Here is a 24,118-nt window from a genome sequence, read left to right on the forward strand (position 1 = left end):
TTTTTGGCAAGAAAGTCGAGATTTTCCATATAAAATCTTACATACCAAATTACAAAGGTTAGTTTGGATCGAGAAAAACGTTTTTATTTAACATATGCTATAACTAGCCGCCTGAACGTAGTTTGGCTTCCACAAAAGCGAAGTGTAGGTCAAGAAACTACCCCAAAGAGTCGAAAGGCTCATAAATTAATAAGTTTTAGACATTTTCAAAATCTCAAAAAAGATAAGTATTTTGGTAGACTGCCGTTATTGAATATAAAATTCAAGGAAAATGGCATGTTTAACAACAGTGCTATGTAGTTTGCCACCTGCTTTCCATACGCTTCAAAAGTGTCTATTACTGTATTGCCTTCATGATTAAAAGGGCATTGAGTTTGCCAGCCGGCCCCACCAGCCGCCAAAATTAATTTAAATTCAGGCTTTGAGTCTACTCTAGATTGGTCAGATTCTGATAATTTTTCGACTTGATTCAACTGTTTTGCCAGATTCGACTATAAAAATATGATTATCATACCATGCTTCCTTAAGCTTTCTTGGAGTGCTTTTCAAGGCGCATCCTATGGTACCAAGTAAGGTAGGTGTTTTGAATAAACCTATTGAGCAATTTACGGAAATATGAAAAGAGGTTTCTGGCCGAAAGTCGAAATTTTGCATATGAAAGCCTCATTTGAGTGGTTTCAGAAGTTGCTTTGAATCGAGAGAAACACTTTGATTCAATACATACCATAGTAAAAGTCTTCATTTTCAAGGTGAAAAATGCGATCGTTTGATTTTTAATGAAAACCATGAGGGGCACCTCATGATTTTTGGTCGAATTTCAACCATGTTTTTGGGTCTTCAAAAAGTTGAGCAAACGTGTCAGAAAGTAACTGCCAGATGATAGTAACTGTTTGGTACTATTCTGATGATCCAAAACGGCCTTGAACGCAAGAAAACGCAGCTCAAAGGTATTGAGATTTTGCTGTATTAGGCACACTCTTGACTAAAAAGGGATAATAACTGTGAGATACTTGCCCGTATATGAAATAGCTACGTGTATATGGATGTAGAGCATTACATAATAATATCTACAGATAATATGAAGGGTTTTCATGTGTAAGTGGAGGGTCAAAATAAAGTAGGAGTATTTTGATAAGATGAACAAGGGCAATCGACAGCGCGAGCTGCCGCTGCGCAGGTTGGTACTCACCGAAGCGAAGGTAGAGAGCCATCCGAGGCAAAAACACATTCGTATGCCATAATAGAAATCTTCGATTTTCAGGTGAAAAGCGCGATTGCTTGATTCTCATTGAAAATCATGGAGTATACCTCATGGCTTTTGGTCGAAGTTTGGCGACCACAAAAAAGTTGGGCAAAGGTATCAGGGAGTAATTTATAGGTGAGAGCAGCTATTTGGTGTTATTTTGGCTGTTTAAAACGGCGTCCAAAGCGAGAAATCACTACTCAAATGCATCAGTGTTTAGCTGTGTTTTGCATTCTTTTGAGTAGTTAGAGGTAATGTTAACATGCTGTATGCTTATATGAGTTGCTCGCATTGATGTAAACGTGGAGCATTGTAGAAGAGAAAGATTCACAATTACGCACGCTTTTCGTTTAGTAGTAGCAGGTTACAGAACGAAACTATTATATTTCAATAAATACATGTTTTCCACACAAGTTGGCCTGTTTGAGGATAGTACGAGTTGCGTGAGCTGTATATTGAGCTTTTCATGGCTGATCTATCACCGCTAATGGCTACTGTGCTGGAAGAAGTGTCGCATATCCAGTTAGTTGACATCAGCAATGATAGCGAACTCTACTGAGGCGAGTAGTCTTTCGCAATGATAGCGAACTCTACTGAGGCGAGTAGTCTTTCTTACTTTCGATGGTTATCAAAACTATTAAGCATAAAAAGGGGTCGCCTCATTGCAGGCTTTGAAGTATAATCTTCATTTGAATACCAAAAAGCAATCATTTTGTTAATTACATAAGAAATTGAAACAACTATATATTAAAAAAAATAGATTAAATGCTAGTAAATTTTGTATAGAGAGCTAAAGAAATAAATGAATAGTGTATAAGAAATGCTACTGCTTGCTTGATTTACTCGTTACTTTCTCCTCTATTAATTCATCAATCTCACTCGAATTCCATTCCACACCAAAGCGATTCATAAAGTAATTTGCGATTGTCTCTTTGGCCTCATCCAAGGTAAGATATACCACAATTCTGTCAGCGTGTCTATCGAGATTTCTCTTGATATTTTTGACAAAACTTTTTTTTTTCAAGTGATTTCCGCACACAGTGCAAATTAGATTCATCCTCTGTAGGTTTGCTAGCATTTTCCCTCATAGATTTGACTGTGTTGCTATGCTAGCCTCGTCTATTGCTTTTATTGCCTGCCTCACTGGATGCCATTAACTCTCAAAACAAGCGCATTAGTTGAGCTTTGTGCTCATAAAAGCCCTTTTTGTCTTCTATGATGGCGCTGCCTTCCTGAAACATTTGCTGTTAACGCAAACCTGTCAGCTTCGTTGGGTTCATTGTCGATAGCTGTAGATTCTAGCTATCCTAATGTTACAAGCGAGTAGCGAGCGATGTGTATAGTTTCAATGAAAAAGTTTGAAAGGTAATAGTTAATTAGCCAAAGCAGTTCTAGCTATCAAATGAGCATCAGGTTTATAGTTGTTCAACTGGTATAAAGGAAGTATAAAAGAAAAGAGGAAAAGAAATACATACAAAGATTTCAGAATGAAATATCTATTCAAGGGATCTATCAAAGCTAATTTGAGATATTTAACAGAGCTATATTGTGAAGTGTTAAGAATTGTAAAGTAATATAAAGATTGATATAAAGATTTTGATTAAAAAAAAATAGATGATTTTATTTACATGTCCTAACGTAATATGCTATTCATACTAATTTAATGTCTGTCTATAGATCCTTGCTAAAGAGAAGGTTAATGTTGAAAATAGGATGTCTGTATGATCATCCGAGTGTACTATAACTGATTCCAAGGTAGTAATATATGTTGATATCTGCATTGCTGATCATAAATAGGTGCCTCTAGAGATTAATTTAAGAAATAATGCCCATAGTTCGTGCTGATGTGTTGCATGGTAGTGTCAGGTACACACAGACTTTGTGTGTAACCTTATAATTAGTAGAAATATCAAATCAATTTGCAAAATAATAAAAATCATCTTTTATCTCAATTCTATTCTTTTATATACATTTGCCAAAGTCTACTCAATAGCCATATCTCTATTCACAGCAGTATAATTCTGGTTGTTTCAATATTGATTTGTATAGACTAGACAAGTGATTTGAGAGAAAGTAATAGCAAAAGAGAAAGACGAGATAGTTGCGAATTCGCTTTGTAACATATCAGCGTCTATATACACTACAGTTCGTAGCTCTGCAAAAAAAAATTATGCGGCTAAAGTGGATCGAACACCTGACCTTTAGATCTTCAGTCTAACGCTCTCCCAGCTGAGCTATACCCGCATGGATGCTTGAATGGCTCACTTGGTTAGAACTTCATGCGGAAGCAGTGAGTATGCCGAGAGGTCGTGGGTTCGAATCCCACCTTCGCATCCATATTTTCCGCCTTTCTAACCTGGCATGTTACTCGGTATTTGTGCTTGCACGTTTAGGTGTGCTGCGGTGCGTCTGGCCGGTTTCTACCTTGAGTCCTGTTCGTCTCCCCCGTCTTGCGGCGCGGCCATTGCCATTCCTCCCTCTGTTTCTCCTCCTCCCTGGTGGGTTTTGATGCCGTTTACTTTATTGGTCCCCTCCCTTTAGCAGCTTCCCTCAACCTTTAATTTTAAACATGCTTTTTCCCGCCGAATCACTGTTAGTCTTGCAACATATGATCATACCGATTCCGCAGTTGACTACAATTGTAAATAAATAAAATCCAATATTAAACTGAGCTATACCCGCATCTCTTTCCGTTTTTCAACACTTTTTGCCACCGTTTTCGGAAAAAAGTTGTTCCAGACTAGAAAAAACGTATTTCCTCGATAACTACCAACTCCAACAACTCGAAATTACACAACTTTGCTTGCCTTTGGTAACAGTTTATTGTGTTATAGTTTCAAATTTGTCGAACATCTCCTTGATATTTTTTTAAAAATTTTCAAATTTATAAAAAAATATTCTCCGTCATGGCCACCAATCTACAGGGTATGGATATGAATCAGCTTCAAATGATTCTTAATCAGCTCCAAGAACAACTTACCTCGGTTACTGCTCGCGTCAACGAACATGATGGTCTTCTTGCTCGTTTAGATACTCTGGAAAAAGAGAATTCAGAGTTGAAAAAACTTTTACAGGACAAGGACCTTGCAATTCAAAAATTGCAGGGTGCAGTCTCCGGTCACGTGGTCCCCTCTGGTTCGAGTCGGCCCACGGCGGTAGAGGGGTCAACCCTCAAAACTACTACTGGCTCTATGAATACTAAGGCTACTAAATCACCTAGCTATGCAAATGTCGCAAAGGCTGCTGCTACTCTTCCTGATCCTGCTACTGAAGCTAAGCAAGCTAAGAAGCGTCTTGCTATTGGTCGCGCCTTTACAACTGCTGCTCGTAAAGGTCCTCAAGGTTACCAATATGTTTATATTGGTAGATCTAAGAAGATTGCACGCTCTGAAGTTCGCTCTCTCTTGCGCAAAGCCGGCGTTGATTTGGGTCGTGTGCTTGACATCTGTTTCCCAGCATCCGATGTTATTGGCATCCTGGTGCATGTGCAATATGTTCAGGATTTTACTGCACTTTTGAAGGCTTGTGAGGCTGAATTCTTCTTCGACTTTGACCCTTTGGACCCTGCTAACATAGCTGATCCTAAGTATGACTCTTTGACTCTGGATCAACGTACTGCTTTGATCATGGAATTTACTGCTGCTCGGTGTCTGCAAACCTTAGCTTTCCTACGTCCTCTGAATGTCAGTGGTGTTGGTAAGTACTTTGTTGAGCAAGGCTGGATTTGTGACGAAGACCTTTCTGTTTCTGTTGGTGATGCCATTCAACGCTTTGCAAAGAAGGAACCCAAGAGGGCTAACTTCTTGTTCCGTCGCAAGATTAATGCTGACTCTGCCAATGAAGATTCTGCTATGGAACAATAATGTGTTCCACCACTGAGTCCTCGATACTGTATACCCAAAATGATAACCCTGTCCACTCCTTATTTGTCTCTCTCTCTCTTTGGAATGCCAATGGTCTTCGTCAATCAGTGATTCACGATGTTCTCTCTCATGTCCTGGATACTCATGTCTTGCTGGTTACTGAAACCTGGCTAACTTCTGGCTCTTTTCCTACAGATTGGTCCCAATACCATCTTTACGGTTCGAAAGTACCTGGTGCCTTCAACCGTGGTTCTGGTGGTATTACTGCTTTTGTCTCTCCTTCCTGTCCTTACTCTGTCTATCAACTCCCATCCTATAATCCGCATACTTTGTCCCTTAAGGTTGGCTCCCTTACGGTCCATTGTGTATACTTACCTCCACCCTTATCATCTGATAAGGTGCTCTCGGCCCTTAGTTCATTACCTATGACTAGGGATACTATTCTATGTGGCGATTTCAATGCTCGGTTGGGTTCTCTCACTGGTGATGCTATCTCTAATGCTCGTGGTAATGCTCTCAAACCTTGGTTTGATGAACACTGCTTGTCTGTACTCAATGCGTCTTTGGCTTTTGGTGTTACGACGTACTCTTCTTTTCGGCAGCAACAAGAATTGAGTAGTATCATTGATTTGTTTTTGACAAATATTGGTGATGTTGCTTTGGTGAATCCTCAACTGGTGGTTGAGTCTGATCTGTCTCTTGGTTCTGACCATCGATTGATGTCACTTACTTTCGGGTATGTGCCACCTCTCGATGACACTGTGGCTCCTGGTGATTCTGTTCTGGCTCCTCGGCGTCAATGGAAGCTCTCGAAATTGACGAAAGAGAAGCCTTTGGGCTTACTCCGTGAATCCTTTCGATCTTCTGTTGCTCCTCTGGTTGGTACTCTTTCTGGTTTGGTGTCTGCTCCTCCTGGTGTTCGTCCCGACATTGATGCACTCAACGGTTCTTTGAACCAATGTTTGTATGAATCTCTGGATAGTTCTATTGGTGTGAAATCTGGTCGTCCTGGCCATTGGAAGAAGTACTGGACGCAAGAAATTCAGGATGCTGCTACTGTACGTGATCACTCTTATAGTCAATGGAGGCATGCCTTTGGTATTGTCAAAGTTGAAAAATGGTCCTTATACAAAATTGCGCATCGCAAGTTTCGCTCCCTGGTGCAAGCTGCAAAGCGAAGGTCCTGGAAACAGTTCTGTGGTATTCTAGAAAAGGATTTCTCAAAAGCTACTGCTGCTATCAAGCGCATCAAGCGTAACAAAGAGTCTTCTGCTACCTACAGTCATCCCGACGGTCCTGCTGCTTCTGTCACTGCTATGGGTTCTCATCTCGCTTCGGTGTATGATGGCTCTCTGCTTGCCACTGCTACTCGTCCTGCTGCTCCCCCCACTTTTGACTCTGTTCTGCCTTTTTGTGTGCCTGTGGATTTGTCACTGTTCGATGTTGATACTCTTGTATCTCACATTCAGCGGCTCCCAACACATAAAGCTCCTGGTCCAGATCATATTAAAGCTGAGATGCTCAAGTCCTTGGTCTCTGAGATTGCTCCGGTGTTGTCTCTGTTGTTCACTCTGTGTTACCAATGGTCGTATACTCCTGCTCTCTGGCGTCATGCCCAAGTCTTCCCCATCTTCAAGAAAGGTGATGCTTCTGATCCCGCCAACTATAGGCCTATTTCTCTGACTTCTGTTGTGCGCAAACTGTTTGAGTTCTCTCTCATGCCTGAGCTGGATGCCCATTCTCCTGCCCTTGACATTGCCCAAGGTGGTTTCCGCCCTCAACGTAGTCCTCTGGATCAAGCCCTCTGCTTGCATGACTTGATGCATGATTACTTTGTTGCGCACCGTCGTCGTCCTGTTGTCGCTTTCTTGGATATCAAGTCAGCATATGACACAGTCGATCGTCGTGTTATCTGGTCTGCTTTGGCTGGTTCTAGTCTTCCTCGTGCTGTTCTGGGTCTGTTGATCAACATGTTTGATGATGTGTCTGTCTCTGTCTTGATTGCTAATCACAACTCGACTGCCTTCTCTCCTGTCACTGGTGTTCTGCAAGGCTCAGTGCTCAGTCCTCACTTGTACTCGTTGTATATCAACTCTTTACCAAGTCTTTTGCGTTCTGGTGCTACTGGTGCTACTATGCTGCCTGTGCCTGGTGCTGATGCTCCTATTGCTATCAATAGTCTCCTGTTCGCTGATGATGTGGCTGTCTTTGGTTCAAAGTCTGAGGTTCAGCGTATGTTGGATCTTGCTGCTGGTCATTCTGTCTCTCTTGGATATAGGTGGAAGCCTTCCAAATGCGCTGTGCTTGGTACTGCTGCTGCTCTTGCTGGTTCTCCTCTTGTACTATACAATGAAGCCCTGCCTGTCGTTGACGAATTTACATACCTTGGTATGCCATTCCGATACAAAGGCCTGCATGCTCCTGGTATTCTGTCTCTGCGTTCTGCTGGTGCTGTCAAGACCATGGCTCTGTTAAACTCTGTTGGTGTCAACCGCAATGGTTTCTCTTTGCTGCTCTCCTCTCGCTTGTACAGGACATTTATTCGTCCTAAGCTTGAATACGGTCTGGCCATCTCGCATCTCTCTGCTCGTGATTTTACTGCTCTGGATACTCTGCAAAACCGACTTGTTGGCATGTTTGTGGGTAGTACTTGGGTCAATGTCGCCAAGCACATTACCTGTCTTCCCAGTATCAAACACCGCTACAATGTCCTGGCTACCCGTTTTGCTCTGTGTGCTGATACTCTGCCTGACGATTGTCTGCTGGTTCTGCTTCGTGCCCATTTGCACTATACAAGGTTGGATCGTTTTATATGTGAAAACCCTCTGTATCAGTCGCTGCCTGACCCTGTTCCTTCTTCTGCTGGCTTGCGTACTACCTTTGCTGCTTATTGGCAAGATCAGGTTAATCTCCAACTCTCTGCTGCTACTGTCACTGGTCGTCATACTTTGCTTCGTGCTTGTCGTCCTGATACCACAAGGCCTGATCCCATACTCTATCTGCCTCTTGGTCGTATTGCCCGTAGTCGTTTGGTCCGCTGGCGTCTTGGCCGCTTTACTAACATGCGTGAGGAGTGTCCCTGTATGTCACCTGCAGGTGTCTACATCTCTCGTGATCACTTTATGTACTGTCGTGCTCTTGATCCTGCCTTGATCGATGCCTTGCCGCCTGCTCCACCTGGTGTGCACCGTATTGACCATGCTCTTAATTGCTTGTCCACTAATGCCTCTGCCGGTCCTCCTGATTTCTGGCCTGCTCTACTGAACCTCCTGTATGCTATCGATTGCCTTGTGCATCCTCTGGCTGTCATTGCTCCGGATCCAGATCCAGCGTCTCTTTGGTACTCCAGTACTGGTTGATCTGACAGGGATGAACATGTTCCATTGTTGTTTTCTACGTGCGGCTCCTCGGTGGTAAGTCATTATCAAAGTTCCCATCCGTTGGTTGTCCCTCGAGATCCTCAATGTGAGCACCACTAGTCTCCATGTCCTATACTCTTGTCACTGCATTTTTTGTCCCTTTGAAAGTGCTCTGGAGGATTTTTTTTAGTTACTTGCTCTATATTTGTTCTTGAAGTTAGGCTATGCTCACATCGAGTGCCCACTAAATTTCATATAAATAAAAACCAATCTTAAACTGAGCTATACCCGCATCTCTTTCCGTTTTTCATCACTTTTTGCCACCCTCTCCGTAAAAAGTCTCCTTAGAATCACGAAAAACGCTATTTTCCCAACAATCAGCAACTCAATCAACTCCAAAACTATACCAGTATACTTGCCTTTAGTCTCTGTCTATTGTGTTATAGTTTCAGGTTTATTTAACATCTCCCTCATATTTTTTTGGATCGTCAACAATTTCTAAAAAAATAATCAGCAATATGCCCGAGTTTCAACACCCAACTGATATGAATCAGGTTACTGTTATCATGCAACAGTTACAACAACAACTTGCCTCTCTCTCTGAACGTGTTAATCAACATGATGGTATTTTGGCTCGTCTCGATGCTTTGGAAAAGGAAAACCAAGCCTTGAAAAAAATTTTACACGACAAGGATCTGGTCATTGAAAAATTGCGAGCCACGTCACAGGATTCTGTTACAAGCACCCCCATCAAAGGGGCATCTGGATCCACCACCTCTGCTACTGCCACCACTGATTCTGGTACTATTAGCTATTCTGCTATAGCTAAGAAGGCTGCACATCGCCCTGATCCAACTAAAGCTACTAAGAGAAAGTTGGCTGCTGGTCGTCTCTTCAAAACGTCTGCTGCTAAGGGTCCCCAAGGATATCAATATGTATATATTGGTAGATCTGGTAAGATCTTACGCTCTGAAATTCGACGCACTCTCAAGGCCATTGGGGTGGATACGTCTCGTATCCTCGACATCAACTTCCCTGCCTCCGAAGCTATTGGTATTCTCCTACATACCCAATATGTTGCTGAATTCTTGGCTCTGCTCCGTGCAAGTGAATCGGAAATATTGGAGGATTTTGACCCGTTGAATCCTGCTAATATTGCCGACCCAAAGTACGATGCCTACTCTGAACACGATCGAATGGATCTTATTGCTGAGATGGTCAATGCTCGCAGCGTAGATGCTTTGTCCCATATCCGCCCACTTAATGTGAGTAGTGTTGGCCGTTGGTTCCTGGATCTTGGATGGATAGGTCAAGCCGAACTGGACGAGGCTGTTGCTGGTGCTATGGACCGACTAAAGGAAAAAGACCCTAAAAAGGCTGCTTTCTTGTTCAAGCGTCGCCGTGATACTTCTACTGATTCTGAAATGGAGATCTAATGTCTCTTAACAATGAATCATGGTCTGGTAATTTGAATAATGTGTCTGTCCCCCCGGTTTTTGTCTCTCTCTCTCTTTGGAATGCGAATGGTCTTCGTCAAACAACAGTTCATGATGTTATTTCTCATATTGTTGATACTCATGTTCTGTTTGTCACTGAAACTTGGCTCACTTCTGGTTCCTATCCGATTGACTGGTCTCAATATCACTTGTATGGTTCAAAAGTACCTGGTGCTTTCAACCGTGGTTCTGGTGGTATCACTGCTTTTGTCTCTCCTTCTTGCCCCTTTACGGTCTTCCAACTCCCTTCATACAATCCGCACACTCTGTCTCTCAAGGTTGGCACCGTAACGGTTCATTGTGTTTACTTTCCTCCACCCTTATCCTCTGATAAGGTGCTCTCGGCCCTCAGCTCATTACCTATGACTAGGGATACTATTCTCTGCGGTGATTTCAATGCTCGGTTGGGTCCTCTCACTGGTGATGCTATCTCTAATGCTCGTGGTAATGCTCTCAAACCTTGGTTTGACGAACATTGCTTATCTGTGCTTAATGCGTCTTTGGCTTTTGGTGTTAAGACTTACTCTTCTTTTCGGCAGCAGCAAGAATTGAGTAGTATTATCGATCTGTTTCTGACAAATATTGGTGATGTTGCTTTGGTGAACCCTCAACTGGTGGTTGAGTCTGATCTGTCTCTTGGTTCTGACCATCGATTGATGTCACTTACTTTCGAGTATGTGCCACCTCTTGATGACACTGTGGCTCCTGGTGATTCTGTTCTGGCTCCTAGGCGGCAATGGAAGCTCTCGAAATTGACGAAAGAGAGGCCTTTGGGCCTACTCCGTGAATCCTTTCGATCTTCTGTTGCTCCTCTGGTTGTTACTCTCTCTGGTTTGGTGTCTGCTCCTCCTGGTACTCGTCCCGACATTGATGCACTCAACGGTTCTTTGAACCAATGTTTGTATGAATGTTTGGATAGCTCAATAGGTGTGAAGTCTGGCCGTCCTGGCCATTGGAAGAAATACTGGACGCAAGAAATCTAAGACGCGGCTACTGAACGGGATCGTCTCTACAGTCGATGGCGGTATGCCCTTGGGTATACTAAGATTGATTGTTGGGTCTTATACAAGCAAGCTCATCGCCGTTTTCGCTCTCTGGTACAGTCTGCTAAGCGCAAGTCCTGGCATAAGTTCTGTGGTGCTCTGGAAAGAGACTTCTCAAAAGCTACTGCTGCTATAAAACGCATCAAGCGCAATAAAGAGTCTTCACCTACGTACAGTCACCCAGATGGTCCTGCTGCTTCTGTTGCTACTATGGGCTCTCATTTGGCTACGGTCTACGAAGGTGCTCTGTTAAATACTGCTTCTCGTCCTGCTCCTGTCACTCCTATGGTCTCTGACTTGCCTTTCTGTCTCCCTGCGGACATGTCTTTGTTTGATACTGATACCTTGGTACTGTGTATTAAACGTCTGCCGACTCACAAAGCTCCTGGTCCTGACCATATCAAGGCTGAGATGTTAAAAGCTCTGACCTCAGAAATTGCCCCAGTGCTCTCTCTGCTGTTTCACCTCTGCTATCAATGGTCTTATACTCCTGCTCTCTGGCGCCAAGCCCAAGTCTTTCCCATTTTCAAGAAAGGTGATGCTTCTGATCCCGCCAACTATAGGCCTATTTCTCTGACTTCTGTTGTGCGCAAACTGTTTGAGTTCTCTCTCATGCCTGAGCTGGATGCCCATTCTCCTGCCCTTGACATTGCCCAAGGTGGTTTCCGCCCTCAACGTAGTCCTCTGGATCAAGCCCTCTGCTTGCATGACTTGATGCATGATTACTTTCTGACTCACCGTCGCTATCCTGTGGTGGCTTTCTTGGATATCAAGTCAGCTTATGATACTGTCGATCGTAGGGTTATATGGCAAGCCCTGTCTGGTTCTACACTTCCTCGTCCTGTTCTGGGTCTTTTGATGAACATGTTTGACGATGTCTCAGTCTCAGTCTTGATTGCTAATCATACCTCTGCTGCTTTCTCTCCTGTTACTGGTGTACTCAGTCCTCATTTGTATTCGTTGTATATCAACTCCTTACCGAATCTTTTGCGTTCTGTTGATACTGGTGCTACGATGGTCAGTCCTCCTGGTGCTAGTCGTCCTATTGCCATCAATAGCTTGCTCTTTGCCGATGATGTTGCTATCTTTGGGTCTTTGTCTGGTGTCCAGTCTATGTTGGATCTTGCTGCTGAACACTCTGTCTGTCTTGGTTATAGGTGGAAGCCATCTAAATGTGCTGTGCTCGGTTCTCCTGCTGACCTCTCTGATGCTCGTCTTACTCTCTACAATGAGCCGCTGCCGGTGGTAGATGAGTTTGTGTATCTTGGTATGCCATTTCGATATAAAGGGCTACATGCTCCTAGTATCTTGTCTCTGCGGTCCGCTGGTGCTGTCAAGGTTATGGCTTTGCTGAACTCTGTTGGTGTCAACCGTAATGGTTTCTCTCTGCTGCTCTGTTCTCGTCTGTACAAGGCTTTCGTTAGACCCAAGATTGAGTATGGCCTCGCTATATCTCATCTTGACTATCGTACCTTTGAGGCCCTTGACAAGCTCCAAAACCGGCTGGTTGGTATGTTCGTGGGTGGTTCCTGGTTCAACGTTGCTAAGCACATTACCTGTCTCCCTTCAATGAAACATCGGTATAATGTCTTGGCAACTAGGTATGCTCTTCGTTCTGCTACTCTACCTGAGGATAGTCTTGTGGTGGTTCTGCGTGGTGCTCTGTCGTACACTCGACTGGATCGGTACGTCTGTGAAAACAGTTTGTATAGATCTCTGCCTAACCCTGTCCCTTCATTTGCTGGTCTCAAGGCTCACTTCTCTGACTTCTGGCAAGATCAGGTGGACCAACAACTGGCTGCTGCTACTACTACTGGTAAACATGTTCTGCTTCGTGCGTGCCGTCCTTCTGTCTCTCGCCCTGATCCCATACTGTACTTACCTATTGGTCGATCTGCTCGTAGTCGTTTGGTTCGTTGGCGTCTTGGTCGTTTTGCAAACATGCGTGAGGAATGTCCCTGCATGGATGGATCTTTCATCTCTCGAAATCACTTCCCTCAATGTCGTGCTTTGGATCGTGATCTGTGGGATGCTCTGCCTGCTGCTCCTCCTGGTGTACATGTCATTGACAATGCCCTGAACATGCTGCCTATAAGTGGTTCTGCTGGTCCTCCAGTATACTGGTCTGCGTTACTATCCTTGCTTCATGCAATCGACTGTCTGGTCCCCCCTTTGGCTACTATCGCCCCTGATCCTGATCCCGGATCATTGTGGTTCTATCCTCCCTCTCATGGCTAACTGAGATGAACGTTTGGCCGATTGTTTTCTTTGTGCGGTGCCTCGGTGGTAAGTCAAATCAAAGTTCCCATCCGTTGGTTCATCCCTCAAGATCAATCGTGCCACTACAAGTAGTCTTCTGCTCTTTTACTGCCATCTCAAACTTTTTTCCTCATCTTTTCCGTTGTCTCTGTTGAGGTTTTCTTTCCTTAGTCTATATAGTTACTAGTTTTATGGCATATGCTCATACCGAGTGCCCAATTATAAAACATTGTATATAAATAAAAACAATCTTTAAACTGAGCTATACCCGCATGGATGTTTGAATGGCTCACTTGGTTAGAGCTTCATGCGGAAGCAGTGAGTATGCCGAGAGGTCGTGGGTTCGAATCCCACCTTCGCATCCATATTTTCCGCCTTTCTAACCTGGCATGTTACTCGGTATTTGCGCTTGCACGTTTAGGTGTGCTGCGGTGCGTCTGGCCGGTTTCTACCTTGAGTCCTGTTCGTCTCCCCGTCTTGCGGCGCGGCCATTGCCATTCTTCCTTCTGTTTCTCCTCTTTGGTGGGTTTTGATGCCAGTTTTCATTACTGGTCCCCTCCCTGTAGCAGCTCTCCTCAACCTTTAATTTAAACATGCTTTTTCCCGCCGAATCACTGTTAGTCTTGCAACATATGATCATACCGATTCCGCAGTTGACTACAATTGTAAATAAATAAAAAACCGTTATTAAAACTGAGCTATACCCGCAATTCCTATATTTCGTCGCCTTGTCAGATAAATGTAATAAATAAAGTTAACAAAGAAATAGAGCTTAACTAATGCTTAGTGTGTGGAATTTGAGGCTTTATAAGACTAAAGTTCACGGAAAAAAAGAATGAAAAACAATGAAGTCAACTTGATAAAGGTATATTTTATTATCAAACTGACAGGTGTAAAGTAAACTCAAGTCTCTCTACTGGCCAGGTAGATGATCCTTCTTATATACTATAACAATTGATAAAAGTTCTATTAATTGTATTAACAAATAAGTCAACTCAGATCAACTAATGTCTAATCATGCTATAAGACAACTCCAGCAAGCTAATCATGATTTAGCTCTGTCTGGATGAATAATTAGACTCTCATCCGAAGTACCCTGATCTATCCTTTCTATAAGGATAATTAATATCAATCTAGTAGCATGTATCCGATAGGTACAGTCTCCTTAGTCTATATCAATAGTACATATCTGAGTGTATATCGCTGATGAGCATACTTCTTTAGCATGTATCCGGATATATGGCATGTCTATAGCATATCGTATGCATGTCTATAGCATGTCTCATATATAGTACAAGTCTGTAGTACATAAAGTATCTGTAGCTAGTATCACGGATATAAGCATGTGTCTTATAGCGTGGATCATGAAGTGCACATCTGAAGCAACAAGCTCATATTGCATTAATCTTGGTGCCTATCCAGATATGGTAAACATCCGTAGTCAATGTCGGAATACAAGTATAAGTCTATAGTGCCATCCATGTCCGTGGTGCCATCTATAGCCTATATCTTATATAGTATGAATCTTATAGTACTAGCGTATCTGAAGTCCATATCTTCTTATAGTATAAATCGATATCGTACATCTAATCCAGCGTACATACAGTTTATATCTAAATCTGGTAACTGGATGAACTGTCGGAATGCAGATCATAGTGGATGTATTCCACAGTGTGCATCTCACCACGAAGGGCAGACAGCCTTTCCACGTCTTGGATTGATACTAGAGATTTCATAATGTACAATACAGAACATCTGGCTTATCAGACAGAACCGTAACTTACTCTTCTGGTAACGCAACCCACTACGCTGTCGTTTTAGGTCGAATTCTGTTCAAATCTAGCCATTTTCAAGTACGAGTAACTCATGCCACAAAGCGTTTTGAGCGTTTGGAATAGCACCACACGCCTCCTCTTGGCCACACTTTACTTCCTGATGTCTTATCTCAATTTTTTTGGGTCGTTGCAAATTCATGAAAATCATCATTTTTCCATGAGCATCAGCAAGGGAAAATTCTAGAAAATCAAATGATCGCGTTTTTCACCCCAAAAATGGAGCCTTTTTCTATGATACATATTAGATCAAATTGATCGTAAAGATGAAACGCAACATTGAAAACTCTTTTTATGAGATCTTCATACGCTAAATTTTAACATATTCACAGAAAATCTGTTTTCATATTTTTGGAAATTGCTCATTATTTTCGGTCTAAAAGCTAGATGTAATCAGCATCATTTGATGCGGCTTCTTTAGCCCTCTAGACATGTATTAGAAGGTTGGGTGTGATAACGACAGTTTTCATAGTCAAATTTAACAAAAGCGTTTAAAGGATGTGAGATCAAGTCAAGTTTGAACACGAAAATATCACTGCACAATTTCAAATTAAATTGCCGCGATTAAGGCTGATACGGCACAAGACTGAGACTAAATCTACTGGTCGTGACGTCGGATAGGGTACCCTCTCATTTTTCCATGCCCTCGTTTTTTTACCCTTTTTGCAAATCGCGTTTAGCATTAAATCATGGTGGTTTTGGAAACCGTTTGATTGGTAATAACACTCTAGCTTCTGATAACACTGTCTTGTACTGTTAGAAAGACTTGATACTGCTTCTTTGGAGTGAAATATATTAAGTATTATTCGATAATGAGCACTGGAAGGCGTAGAATTAACACTAACTGTATTTGTTTATTAGGTTTTGATAACTCTTTTGCCTACTTGGCGTGGGTGCTGCTGCCATTACTCTGCTATCTCTACTGCCTGCTTCTTTGGTTTATCATGTCTAGTGGCTGCTTCTTTAGTCTTTGCCTGCTGGTCTCTGGTGTCGCTCGTTCTTCGGTTTTCTATAGTGTTGCTGCTGGTGTTGCTGCTGGTGTTGCTGCTGCTAATTTGGTCTTTCCTGGTCTACTGTCTTTGGTGCTTGCTCGCTCTCTGGTGTCATTCGTTTTTTGGTCTTTCTATTATGGTGCTGGTATTACTGCTGATGTTGTTGTTGCTGGTCGCTCCTAATCTACTGTCTTTGTTGTATGCTCGTTCTGTGGTCTATATCCGGTGATTGTGTATCTTCTGGTCTATCTCTAGCTGTGGTAAGTGGTAAGTATTTTTTTTCTTCTGGTGACAATAATATGATACTTCTTTGAACGTTTGTGTTATTGCCTGCTTTATCGTGATAATGCATTCATCATGTTTGCCTTGTTGCGCTTACTTCTTTTTCTTTTTTTGGTAGTGTTTCCTCTGTAGCCTTACATGAAACAACATTAGTCATTACATTGCATTGCAAACTTATAATACCACTGTTGCTTCTGCAGTTGTGCGTATTTGTGCCATGTTGCTTTACATCCGACTATTACTACCATGCACGTTGCTCATGTATGCATTTATATTGCAACAGCAACAAGAAGCTTTTTTGAACATCTTTGATGTGGTGTTTGTTATGCGTTTCTTTGACTCGCTTTGTGTGAACGTCTCTTTTTTTTTTTTTTTTTTTTTTTGCCTACACATACTACTATAGAAGTATAGTAGTATGTTCTTTTCTTCTTTCTTTTATTATTATTATGTTTCTTTTGAAGCATACCTCTTTATTACGTTGTAGTGGATGTGCCTATCACTGAAGCTCAACAAGACATTATCCGAGGCTAGGAGTTGGATAGGCTGCCTCCACTTGGTTATCGCTACTTACTTTAGTGATGATTGAGGGTCTCAACGCCAGAATCTAAAGCTAGGTGGTGTAAGTAAGGCATGCTCTAGCATCTGGGGAAAGTTTAATGATAGCACAGGGCTAGATTTGGTATACCTAGCGGCGCTTAAAATTTTGCCTCACATCAAAACAGAGGGAAACCCTCGCAAATTTTTTTTAGGTCAGCGGAGTTTTCAAGCAATCTGATTGGCTCAGAGGTTGAAGTAGCAAAGGGTTACAACTAGTTGATTTCCTATTGATCTTTCATTTATAATAGTGTTGTGTTTGTAATAAAAGGGGTATCTAAATAGATACAATTTAAGTTCTTTATTCAAAAGTAAGACAAGATGCAATTATTCGATCTGACATCTATCGCACAGTTTTATGCGAGGAATATTCTTTAATAAATTCACTATGTGAGAAAAGTCATATAGCTAGAGCAGTACACTAGGTACCAAGTCCTCCCAATGCGATATGCCTTGCGAAGCATACGTCGTCGTGTATGATTGATTCCCAACATGTCTCAGTGTCATGGTTTGCTATCTTTTACCCCATACTATTACATTTTGGATGTATAAAAGTGTTTTCGAATAACTGTTTCCGATTTCAGGGTTTGTATTATCCAAAATCAGACTTTGAAGTATTAATACTCCTTGAGTTTTGAAAGTAGCATAATTCTGTAGCAATTTGTATCGAGAAAAACGCTGGTGTAGCTATACTTTAAATTGAATGGGTTTGATGCTAAGAAATAGATGACTATCGAAATAACCCAACTTTGAGTGATGAGCTTCATATAAGAATGTTAAGCACAAAGGATAAATGGATTATTATAATTTGTAGCTTATAAAAAATGTTCAATATTACAAAAACAAGAAAAGACTTATTTGAATAAGATCAAACACAAAAGCTAAAGATTTATTGATGAAGACAAGAGTTATTCTATTTATACTAAGTTCTGAATGCCAAAGTAGCAATTTATCTTGTACAACGCTTATCACATCTGGTGAACCTCAGCATTTAGATAGCTGAGATGCACTTCAATTATCATAGCTTGTCCATGTTGTTGCACAACACAGACATATCTACCCATCAAGAATACCTTAATCTTTATAGACAGTTGTAGCCCTTCTGGCTCTCGTTCACTTAGTAAAATCTAGCGGTATGGCTCTTTGAAAATCGGTCATTTTGAACGTCTTCCGTCATTACTCATTGACATCGCCCTCAATAAACCCACATCAAACATGCCCTATTCAACCAAAGTACCCTCTACAACTTTCATTACACATACATCCCACATTCATATAGTAATTTAAAAAGTTTTACTAGCAGCATCTATTCAAAATTAACTATTTTATATAATCTCCCTTTTCTCAACAACCATGCTACCTACGCAAATTTGGTTTGCACCATCGTTTAGAGGGCAAAAGCGGGGTTTCAAAACTAACAAAAACTTCGAAACTGGAGTTCGAAAATATCTTGTAGCCTTTCCTTTTTCGGATGCGATTGTGTATTTTAGGATTGTAAAATTGCAAACGAAGGAGGTGTTATTTACGTATGAAAAGTAGTAAAGCAAAACAGATTGGAAAATGATTGCTTGGTTGGATTCTTTTCTTGTACTAAGTTAATGGATTTTACGTAGCAGAATAAGCCTTTTTGAAAAAGGAGGGCTTTTATTAAGGACATGGATTGTTAAGTTGTAACTTATTATTCTCAGTAAGACTGCATAAAGCGAAAATTCTGTTTGTTCAGCTTATCATAATGGAAGGATCTCCTGTTAACATTTTCTCATAAAGCTGTAGCTTAGGTCTCAATAAGTTCGCAACTGATTAGTTATATAATTGTTTTTTTTTTATCAGAAATGCAAATTCTGAAAATGTCAGTTTTTCCTCTGTGCGTCTAAGACTTTACCAGCTGACAAGATTTAGATTCTCTTGTGGTGTAAGCAAGATGGAACCATGAATCATCGCAGACGCTACAGCCATTGCAGAATCTAAATTTATTTTGTAATCGTAGTAACAAAAATGTAATCAGCAATATACATAAGTATCATGCACTGATAGTCAGTGGCAAAGGATTGCGTTTTGATTAAGGGTGCAATAGTTTCTAGACACTACTTGTTACTGTGCTTTGTCATGGTTTCTGAAGAGATCCATAGTGATTAATCTGGCTGCGTTTTCAAAAGACGGTTTGCTACCAAAACAAGTACCGTTTCATTGCGAATTGATAAAGAGCCAACACGTATCTGTATAAATGAATACCGCTTGGTAAGGCTGTAACAGAATTTTAAAGTATCAATTCAGAGCATTGTTGCTATCACGGAAAATCGTCGACTAATCTTGATCTATCACTGTTTATTCTAAAAATACAATTTATGGTGGATATTTACTATTTTAACAATCGCAGTGTCACTCATTATTCAGCTCTTTGTTTCCCTTTGCCTTTTCTGCTCTTCATAGGTGCCGTCTTTACACGATCTTCCTCTTCCTTTCTTTTAGCTTCTAAAAGTGCACGTTCAATTTCAGCTTCCACAGCAGCAGCGTCCTGTGCGTCTTCGTCCTTGATTTCATCATCGTTATCTTCCACTTTTTCAAACTTCTCTCTCACTTTCGAGTAATGTGCAAGTTCTGTGGCGGAAACACTGGGAATAAGTTCTTCTAATGCCTTCACAAAATCGATTTCTTCTGCTTGTACGACAATTTCATCTGGTGTGACTAAATGAGACAGATAGTACTGTGCTGTCAATGGGCTTGGGAGGTCAGGCCTCTTGTCTTCATTCAATTTTTGAACCTTGGTCTCAATGGAATCTGCGACACGAGTCATGGCCTTCAACATTGCATCCGAGCAGAGCGCATAGAAATCAGCACCAGTGTAGTGGAAGGGACAGCGTTCTGCTACTCTACGAAGATCCAAATCAGGATGGAGACGGAATCTATAGTGTTTTCATGTGAGTATAAAATACAGGGGCGTATGAGCAACACAACATACTTTCTTGTCAAGGCTTCGATGATTCTTAATTGAGATTCGTGATCTTGACTCACACCAAGGTAAAGCAGCTTATCAAATCTATAGATAAGATGTGTCAGATCAGGAAGTTGCAAAAAAAAAGAAGCTTATCTTACCTTCCTGGACGCAATAAAGCAGGATCCAATAGATCAGGTCTGTTGGTAGCGCCAATAACAAACACATCTCCAGCACCGGCTTCTTCACCACCCTCACCCATGCCATCCAGTTCAGCCAGCAGCTGACTAACGATACGATCCATGACACCGCCAGAGTCTCCTTTCTCACCACGCTTGGGAGCAACCGAATCCAATTCATCAAAGAAGATGACACATGGTTTAGCATCACGGGCACGTTGAAATACACGACGCACATTAGCTTCTGATTCACCAATATACATGTTCAAGAGTTCAGGACCCTTGACAGAGAAAAAGTTGAGAGAGCAAGAGGTAGCAATTGCCTTGGCAAGCAATGTTTTGCCAGTACCAGGAGGGCCGTACAACAGGATACCACTACGTTTCTTGAGACCAGCGCCGAATAATTCTGGATGCTCTAATGGCAGCTGAATCGTATCAAGAATATCGTCCTTGACATGAGCCATGCCACCAACGTCGTCCCAGGTTACGGAGGGAATCTAATGTGCAAGTGTTAATGCGTGTGGTTTTGATTCACAATGTTCCTCCTATTACCTTTGGTGCACCGATAGAATCGGAATAGCTTGCTCTAGCTTCGCCTAGTGCAGAGTCGAAATCAGCAGCAGTTAGCACAATACCTGCAGCTTGGATATCTTGCGTGGTAATTGCACTAGCATCTGGAGCTGCTGCAGAGGAGCTTTCTTCTTCAGTGTCCTCTGCTTTACGATGACTATACAAATAGAGTTAGTACTATTGACTATGCAAATAGCACTATGTAAGCTTACATTGAGCGGTCAATACGTTGAAGCGACAACACACCAGCTCTAGCAACCAAATCAACCAGATCCTTTGCTACCAAAGCAGCTGTTTGAGTAGCCAAATTGGAGAGTGAGATATCAGGTGCTAATGGACTGTCATGAAGCAAGTTGGTCAATATTTGCATACGAGCCTTTTCGTCAGGAGCGTTGATTGAGATTTCATGTCTGAAGCAAGATAATACACTGGAGGGCAAGGCATCAATATCGCCTGTAGTGGCGATCACCATGACAGGGTAACCAGTGGTTGCGTGAGCGGCATTTACGTTTTGGATGCACTCTTGAAGAACAGTTGCCAGTAATGGTTCTGCAGATGTGAATGTTAGCTGAAAGCATATTACAGTGGCTTGTGTATAAATCACTCACCTTGACCAGACTCTACCACAGCACTTTTCTTTGCTAATCCTTCCATGTGTCTCAATAAAACCACACAAGGAGCAAGAGCAGCCGCCTTATCAAACTTTGCTTTCAAATGAACTTCTGTTTTAGCATCGGTGTCTGATACAATATCATACACTGAAAACTCAAACAAATGAACACCGAGATCTTCAACGACTTCCTTGACCAAGGTTGCTTTTCCTCCACCTCTTGGGCCATGAAACAAGGCATTGCAGGACAGCTCAAAATCACGGCCGAGGGGATGAAGTGATGACGAAACAAGCTCATGCAGTTGGTTGTATGCTGGTGATTTAGATCTGTTCAGTGGCAATTTTTTGGAAAAATCATAGTAGTGAGAGATGGGTCCCGCAGGCACACGAGAGTATTCAACGCCTGTTTGAATCATCTGTGTTTTGCTGGGCACAATACGACGTCCAGAACCAAAATAAGAGGGATGGACAGCTGAATCCGTATTTTCACCTTGATCGAGTCGAGTGACCTTGAAGTAGGCTAATGTAGTTGGTTTGATGTACACTTCTTGAGCATTTAAATCATCGTCTTGAGGCTTTAAACGAGCATTGTCTTCATTCAAGCAAATAGCAATCACATCTCCCTTACAAACGATACGCTCTTTGGCTTCAAACCATTGCTTTAAAGATTCCAAAAAGGCAGATTGAAGTGCTTTGTCCATAGAGGCAGGTGAGGCAATGCGAGCGATGCTGACAGCTTGGGCGATAGGTGGTCCATCAGCTGGAGGCGAGTTGACCTTTGTGATTGTTACTTTGACGTCGTCGATGGGAGCAGGAGGGAGAGGTAAATTGAGGTTAAAGTACAGCACTGGAGGAAGATAAATGTTGCTTCTACATACTAATCAGAACTTGATCACTCTTGAGCACAGTTTAACTTACTGAGCGCCTGCAAAATCATCTACGCCAAACACTCTACAAAGCCTTGACTTTTTGGGATCATTTCCACTGACGAGCACCCATTCACCGCTAAACACACCACACTGTGCTAGATCACTCACATCCACATAAACACGGCTTTCGTCGTCGTTGGCGCTGTTAGGAGAAGGACATAAGCGAGATTCAGGCCACTTTTTCTGCAAAATTTTGACGTTGAACTCTTTGGGCTCAGCAATGTTGGGTGTTGCGGACGAATTGAGCATGTGGAAGACTGAGGAAACTGAAGTGATGGTCGAAGATGCTTCCGATGAAGTTGCAATTGCGGTATCAGACATGTCAACGGTCAAAACTCTGGTGCGATCACTGGCGAATATATAACCTTGTTGCACAGGATTTGTCATTAAGACTTCATATGATAATCCATTGTCGAAGTGATATTGTCCTGAGCTACGAATGATTGACTTGGGCTCCTTGACAAATAATTGGATCAAAGCTTCTTGGTCTATAATACACATACGTTAATAGAGCCATTCCTTTGCAATGTCATTTTTCCCATCTAACTACCTTTCTGTGCAAACTCATATGAATGCTGATTCAAAGCGCCGACAATCAGTTCATCCAGCTCAATCAGCTCTACAGGTTTTATCTCAACGAGACAGGTAGAAGAATTTTCGTCCTTTTCATCGCGGCTATCCTCGTTTTCACCATCTTCCTCATCGCCTTCCTCATCCAAACGATATAACGCATCTTGCCCATAGACAGCCTTAATCAATTGACTACTAGCATACACTACATTCTTTCCTTCCTATTGACGTCCTGTCAAGAGCTTGCGCTTTAAATATGCTTATTCATACTATTTACCCCTTGTTGAGTAGGCTTGCAGTGTGCTATAAAGGAGGAAAAAGAGGACTTTGCACTCTCAGAGACAGGTGAATGCGCTGCCAAACTGGGCACAGATACAGATACAGTGATGAAATCTACTACAATGCACTAAGAAAAAAAAACACGGGGTTCAGGCATATCATGGATCGATTACCTTGAGTATGGTTGACAGGCACTAAACTCTTCCAGAGGTCATTAGAGACTTTGACAAGCTGGTCCTCGTTTCCAGAGTATAATTTGAGACTGGCAGTTGAATACACAGGCATGCTCAAGTGTATTTGCTTTTGAAAAGAGATGTGTAGAAAGGAAAGAGGATGGTAATAATATTCTGGATGCTTTAAAGAACCGAATATGCTTATATATGGCCTCCCACGCTTTAAGATTTTAGTGTAACAAGTTCATGTTTCCAATCATGTTTATTTCTACAGTGTAATGTGAAATATACCCTTTGCATTTTTCGGCCTGTGATCTTGTATGCTAATTCTTGAAGTACAGTGCCATTTCAATACCTCTTTTTGAATTCAAGCATAAGGTCCTTGGGACCATGACATCAATGCCTTCAGCAAACATGCCGCCCTGATGCATGGAATCCTTTGGTAAGCTCCATTGAAATTTCTTGGCCATCATGGATAATAGAACTCGCTGCTCAGTTAGCCTCATGTTGATACCTATACACTGTCTACTCGAAAGCGATTGATCAGCATGTTAACAAGTTAACATTTGTGGGCCTTTTTATCTCTGGTCGCTTCCAAAGGGGATCCAACCCCATTGCGTTTTGTGTTGTTTTCATTCTCTTGACTAAAGCGCTCTGGATCGAAGGTGTAGGGATTCTCTCAAATGCCTGCATCATGCTGAAGACTAACAATGTCTACAGTGACAATTGTGCCCTTGGAAATAAAGTAGGCGCCAAGTTGAGTGTCTTCTGTAGCAATACGAGGTTGACTTGAACCGCAGGACCCCATAATTCGCAATGTCTACATATGTATAAAATTCGTTGGATGTTTAGTGTGCTTGTGATTCGACAGTGGGCTGCTTACCTCTCTAATGACCATGTTGACGTACGGCAT

General features: G+C 41.9%; 7 protein-coding genes and 1 non-coding gene across 8 annotated transcripts; 5 read left to right on the forward strand and 3 right to left on the reverse strand.

Annotated features, from left to right (window-relative positions):
- Nucleotides 1–3,414: 3,414 nt before the first annotated feature.
- On the reverse strand, nucleotides 3,415–3,487 carry ATC70_000771. Its single transcript has one exon. It is a non-coding gene; the product is annotated as a tRNA-Phe (tRNA).
- Nucleotides 3,488–4,149: 662 nt separating this feature from the next.
- Nucleotides 4,150–5,106, forward strand: ATC70_000772 (uncharacterized protein; the record flags this gene model as incomplete). The annotated part of the gene is made up of 1 exon (XM_064820182.1): nucleotides 4,150–5,106. One exon carries the CDS (start codon nucleotides 4,150–4,152, stop codon nucleotides 5,104–5,106), a length of 957 nt encoding a protein of 318 aa, XP_064684102.1.
- Nucleotides 5,107–5,531: 425 nt separating this feature from the next.
- ATC70_000773 (uncharacterized protein) lies at nucleotides 5,532–8,465 on the forward strand (the record flags this gene model as incomplete). The annotated part of the gene is made up of 1 exon (XM_064820183.1): nucleotides 5,532–8,465. One exon carries the CDS (start codon nucleotides 5,532–5,534, stop codon nucleotides 8,463–8,465), a length of 2,934 nt encoding a protein of 977 aa, XP_064684103.1.
- A 518-nt stretch (nucleotides 8,466–8,983) lies between these two features.
- ATC70_000774 (Integrase catalytic domain-containing protein) lies at nucleotides 8,984–9,901 on the forward strand (the record flags this gene model as incomplete). Its single annotated transcript, XM_064820184.1, has 1 exon — nucleotides 8,984–9,901. One exon carries the CDS (start codon nucleotides 8,984–8,986, stop codon nucleotides 9,899–9,901), a length of 918 nt encoding a protein of 305 aa, XP_064684104.1.
- Nucleotides 9,902–10,323: 422 nt separating this feature from the next.
- ATC70_000775 (uncharacterized protein) lies at nucleotides 10,324–13,242 on the forward strand (the record flags this gene model as incomplete). Its single annotated transcript, XM_064820185.1, has 2 exons — nucleotides 10,324–10,858; nucleotides 10,946–13,242. The coding sequence occupies 2 exons, from the start codon at nucleotides 10,324–10,326 to the stop codon at nucleotides 13,240–13,242; spliced, it is 2,832 nt and encodes a 943-aa protein (XP_064684105.1).
- Nucleotides 13,243–15,907: 2,665 nt separating this feature from the next.
- On the forward strand, nucleotides 15,908–16,270 carry ATC70_000776 (uncharacterized protein; the record flags this gene model as incomplete). The annotated part of the gene is made up of 1 exon (XM_064820186.1): nucleotides 15,908–16,270. The coding sequence occupies one exon, from the start codon at nucleotides 15,908–15,910 to the stop codon at nucleotides 16,268–16,270; it is 363 nt and encodes a 120-aa protein (XP_064684106.1).
- Nucleotides 16,271–19,349: 3,079 nt separating this feature from the next.
- Nucleotides 19,350–23,317, reverse strand: ATC70_000777 (Phosphotransferase; the record flags this gene model as incomplete). The annotated part of the gene is made up of 10 exons (XM_064820187.1): nucleotides 19,350–19,866; nucleotides 19,923–20,000; nucleotides 20,057–20,571; nucleotides 20,627–20,801; nucleotides 20,857–21,193; nucleotides 21,253–22,124; nucleotides 22,173–22,671; nucleotides 22,734–22,974; nucleotides 23,031–23,146; nucleotides 23,206–23,317. 10 exons carry the CDS (start codon nucleotides 23,315–23,317, stop codon nucleotides 19,350–19,352), a joined length of 3,462 nt encoding a protein of 1,153 aa, XP_064684107.1.
- A 567-nt stretch (nucleotides 23,318–23,884) lies between these two features.
- On the reverse strand, nucleotides 23,885–24,118 carry ATC70_000778 (uncharacterized protein; the record flags this gene model as incomplete). Its single annotated transcript, XM_064820188.1, has 2 exons — nucleotides 23,885–24,025; nucleotides 24,089–24,118. 2 exons carry the CDS (start codon nucleotides 24,116–24,118, stop codon nucleotides 23,885–23,887), a joined length of 171 nt encoding a protein of 56 aa, XP_064684108.1.

Source organism: Mucor velutinosus, assembly GCF_035048745.1.
Source record: "Mucor velutinosus strain NIH1002 chromosome Unknown tig00000041, whole genome shotgun sequence".
NCBI classification, from domain to species: domain Eukaryota; kingdom Fungi; phylum Mucoromycota; class Mucoromycetes; order Mucorales; family Mucoraceae; genus Mucor; species Mucor velutinosus.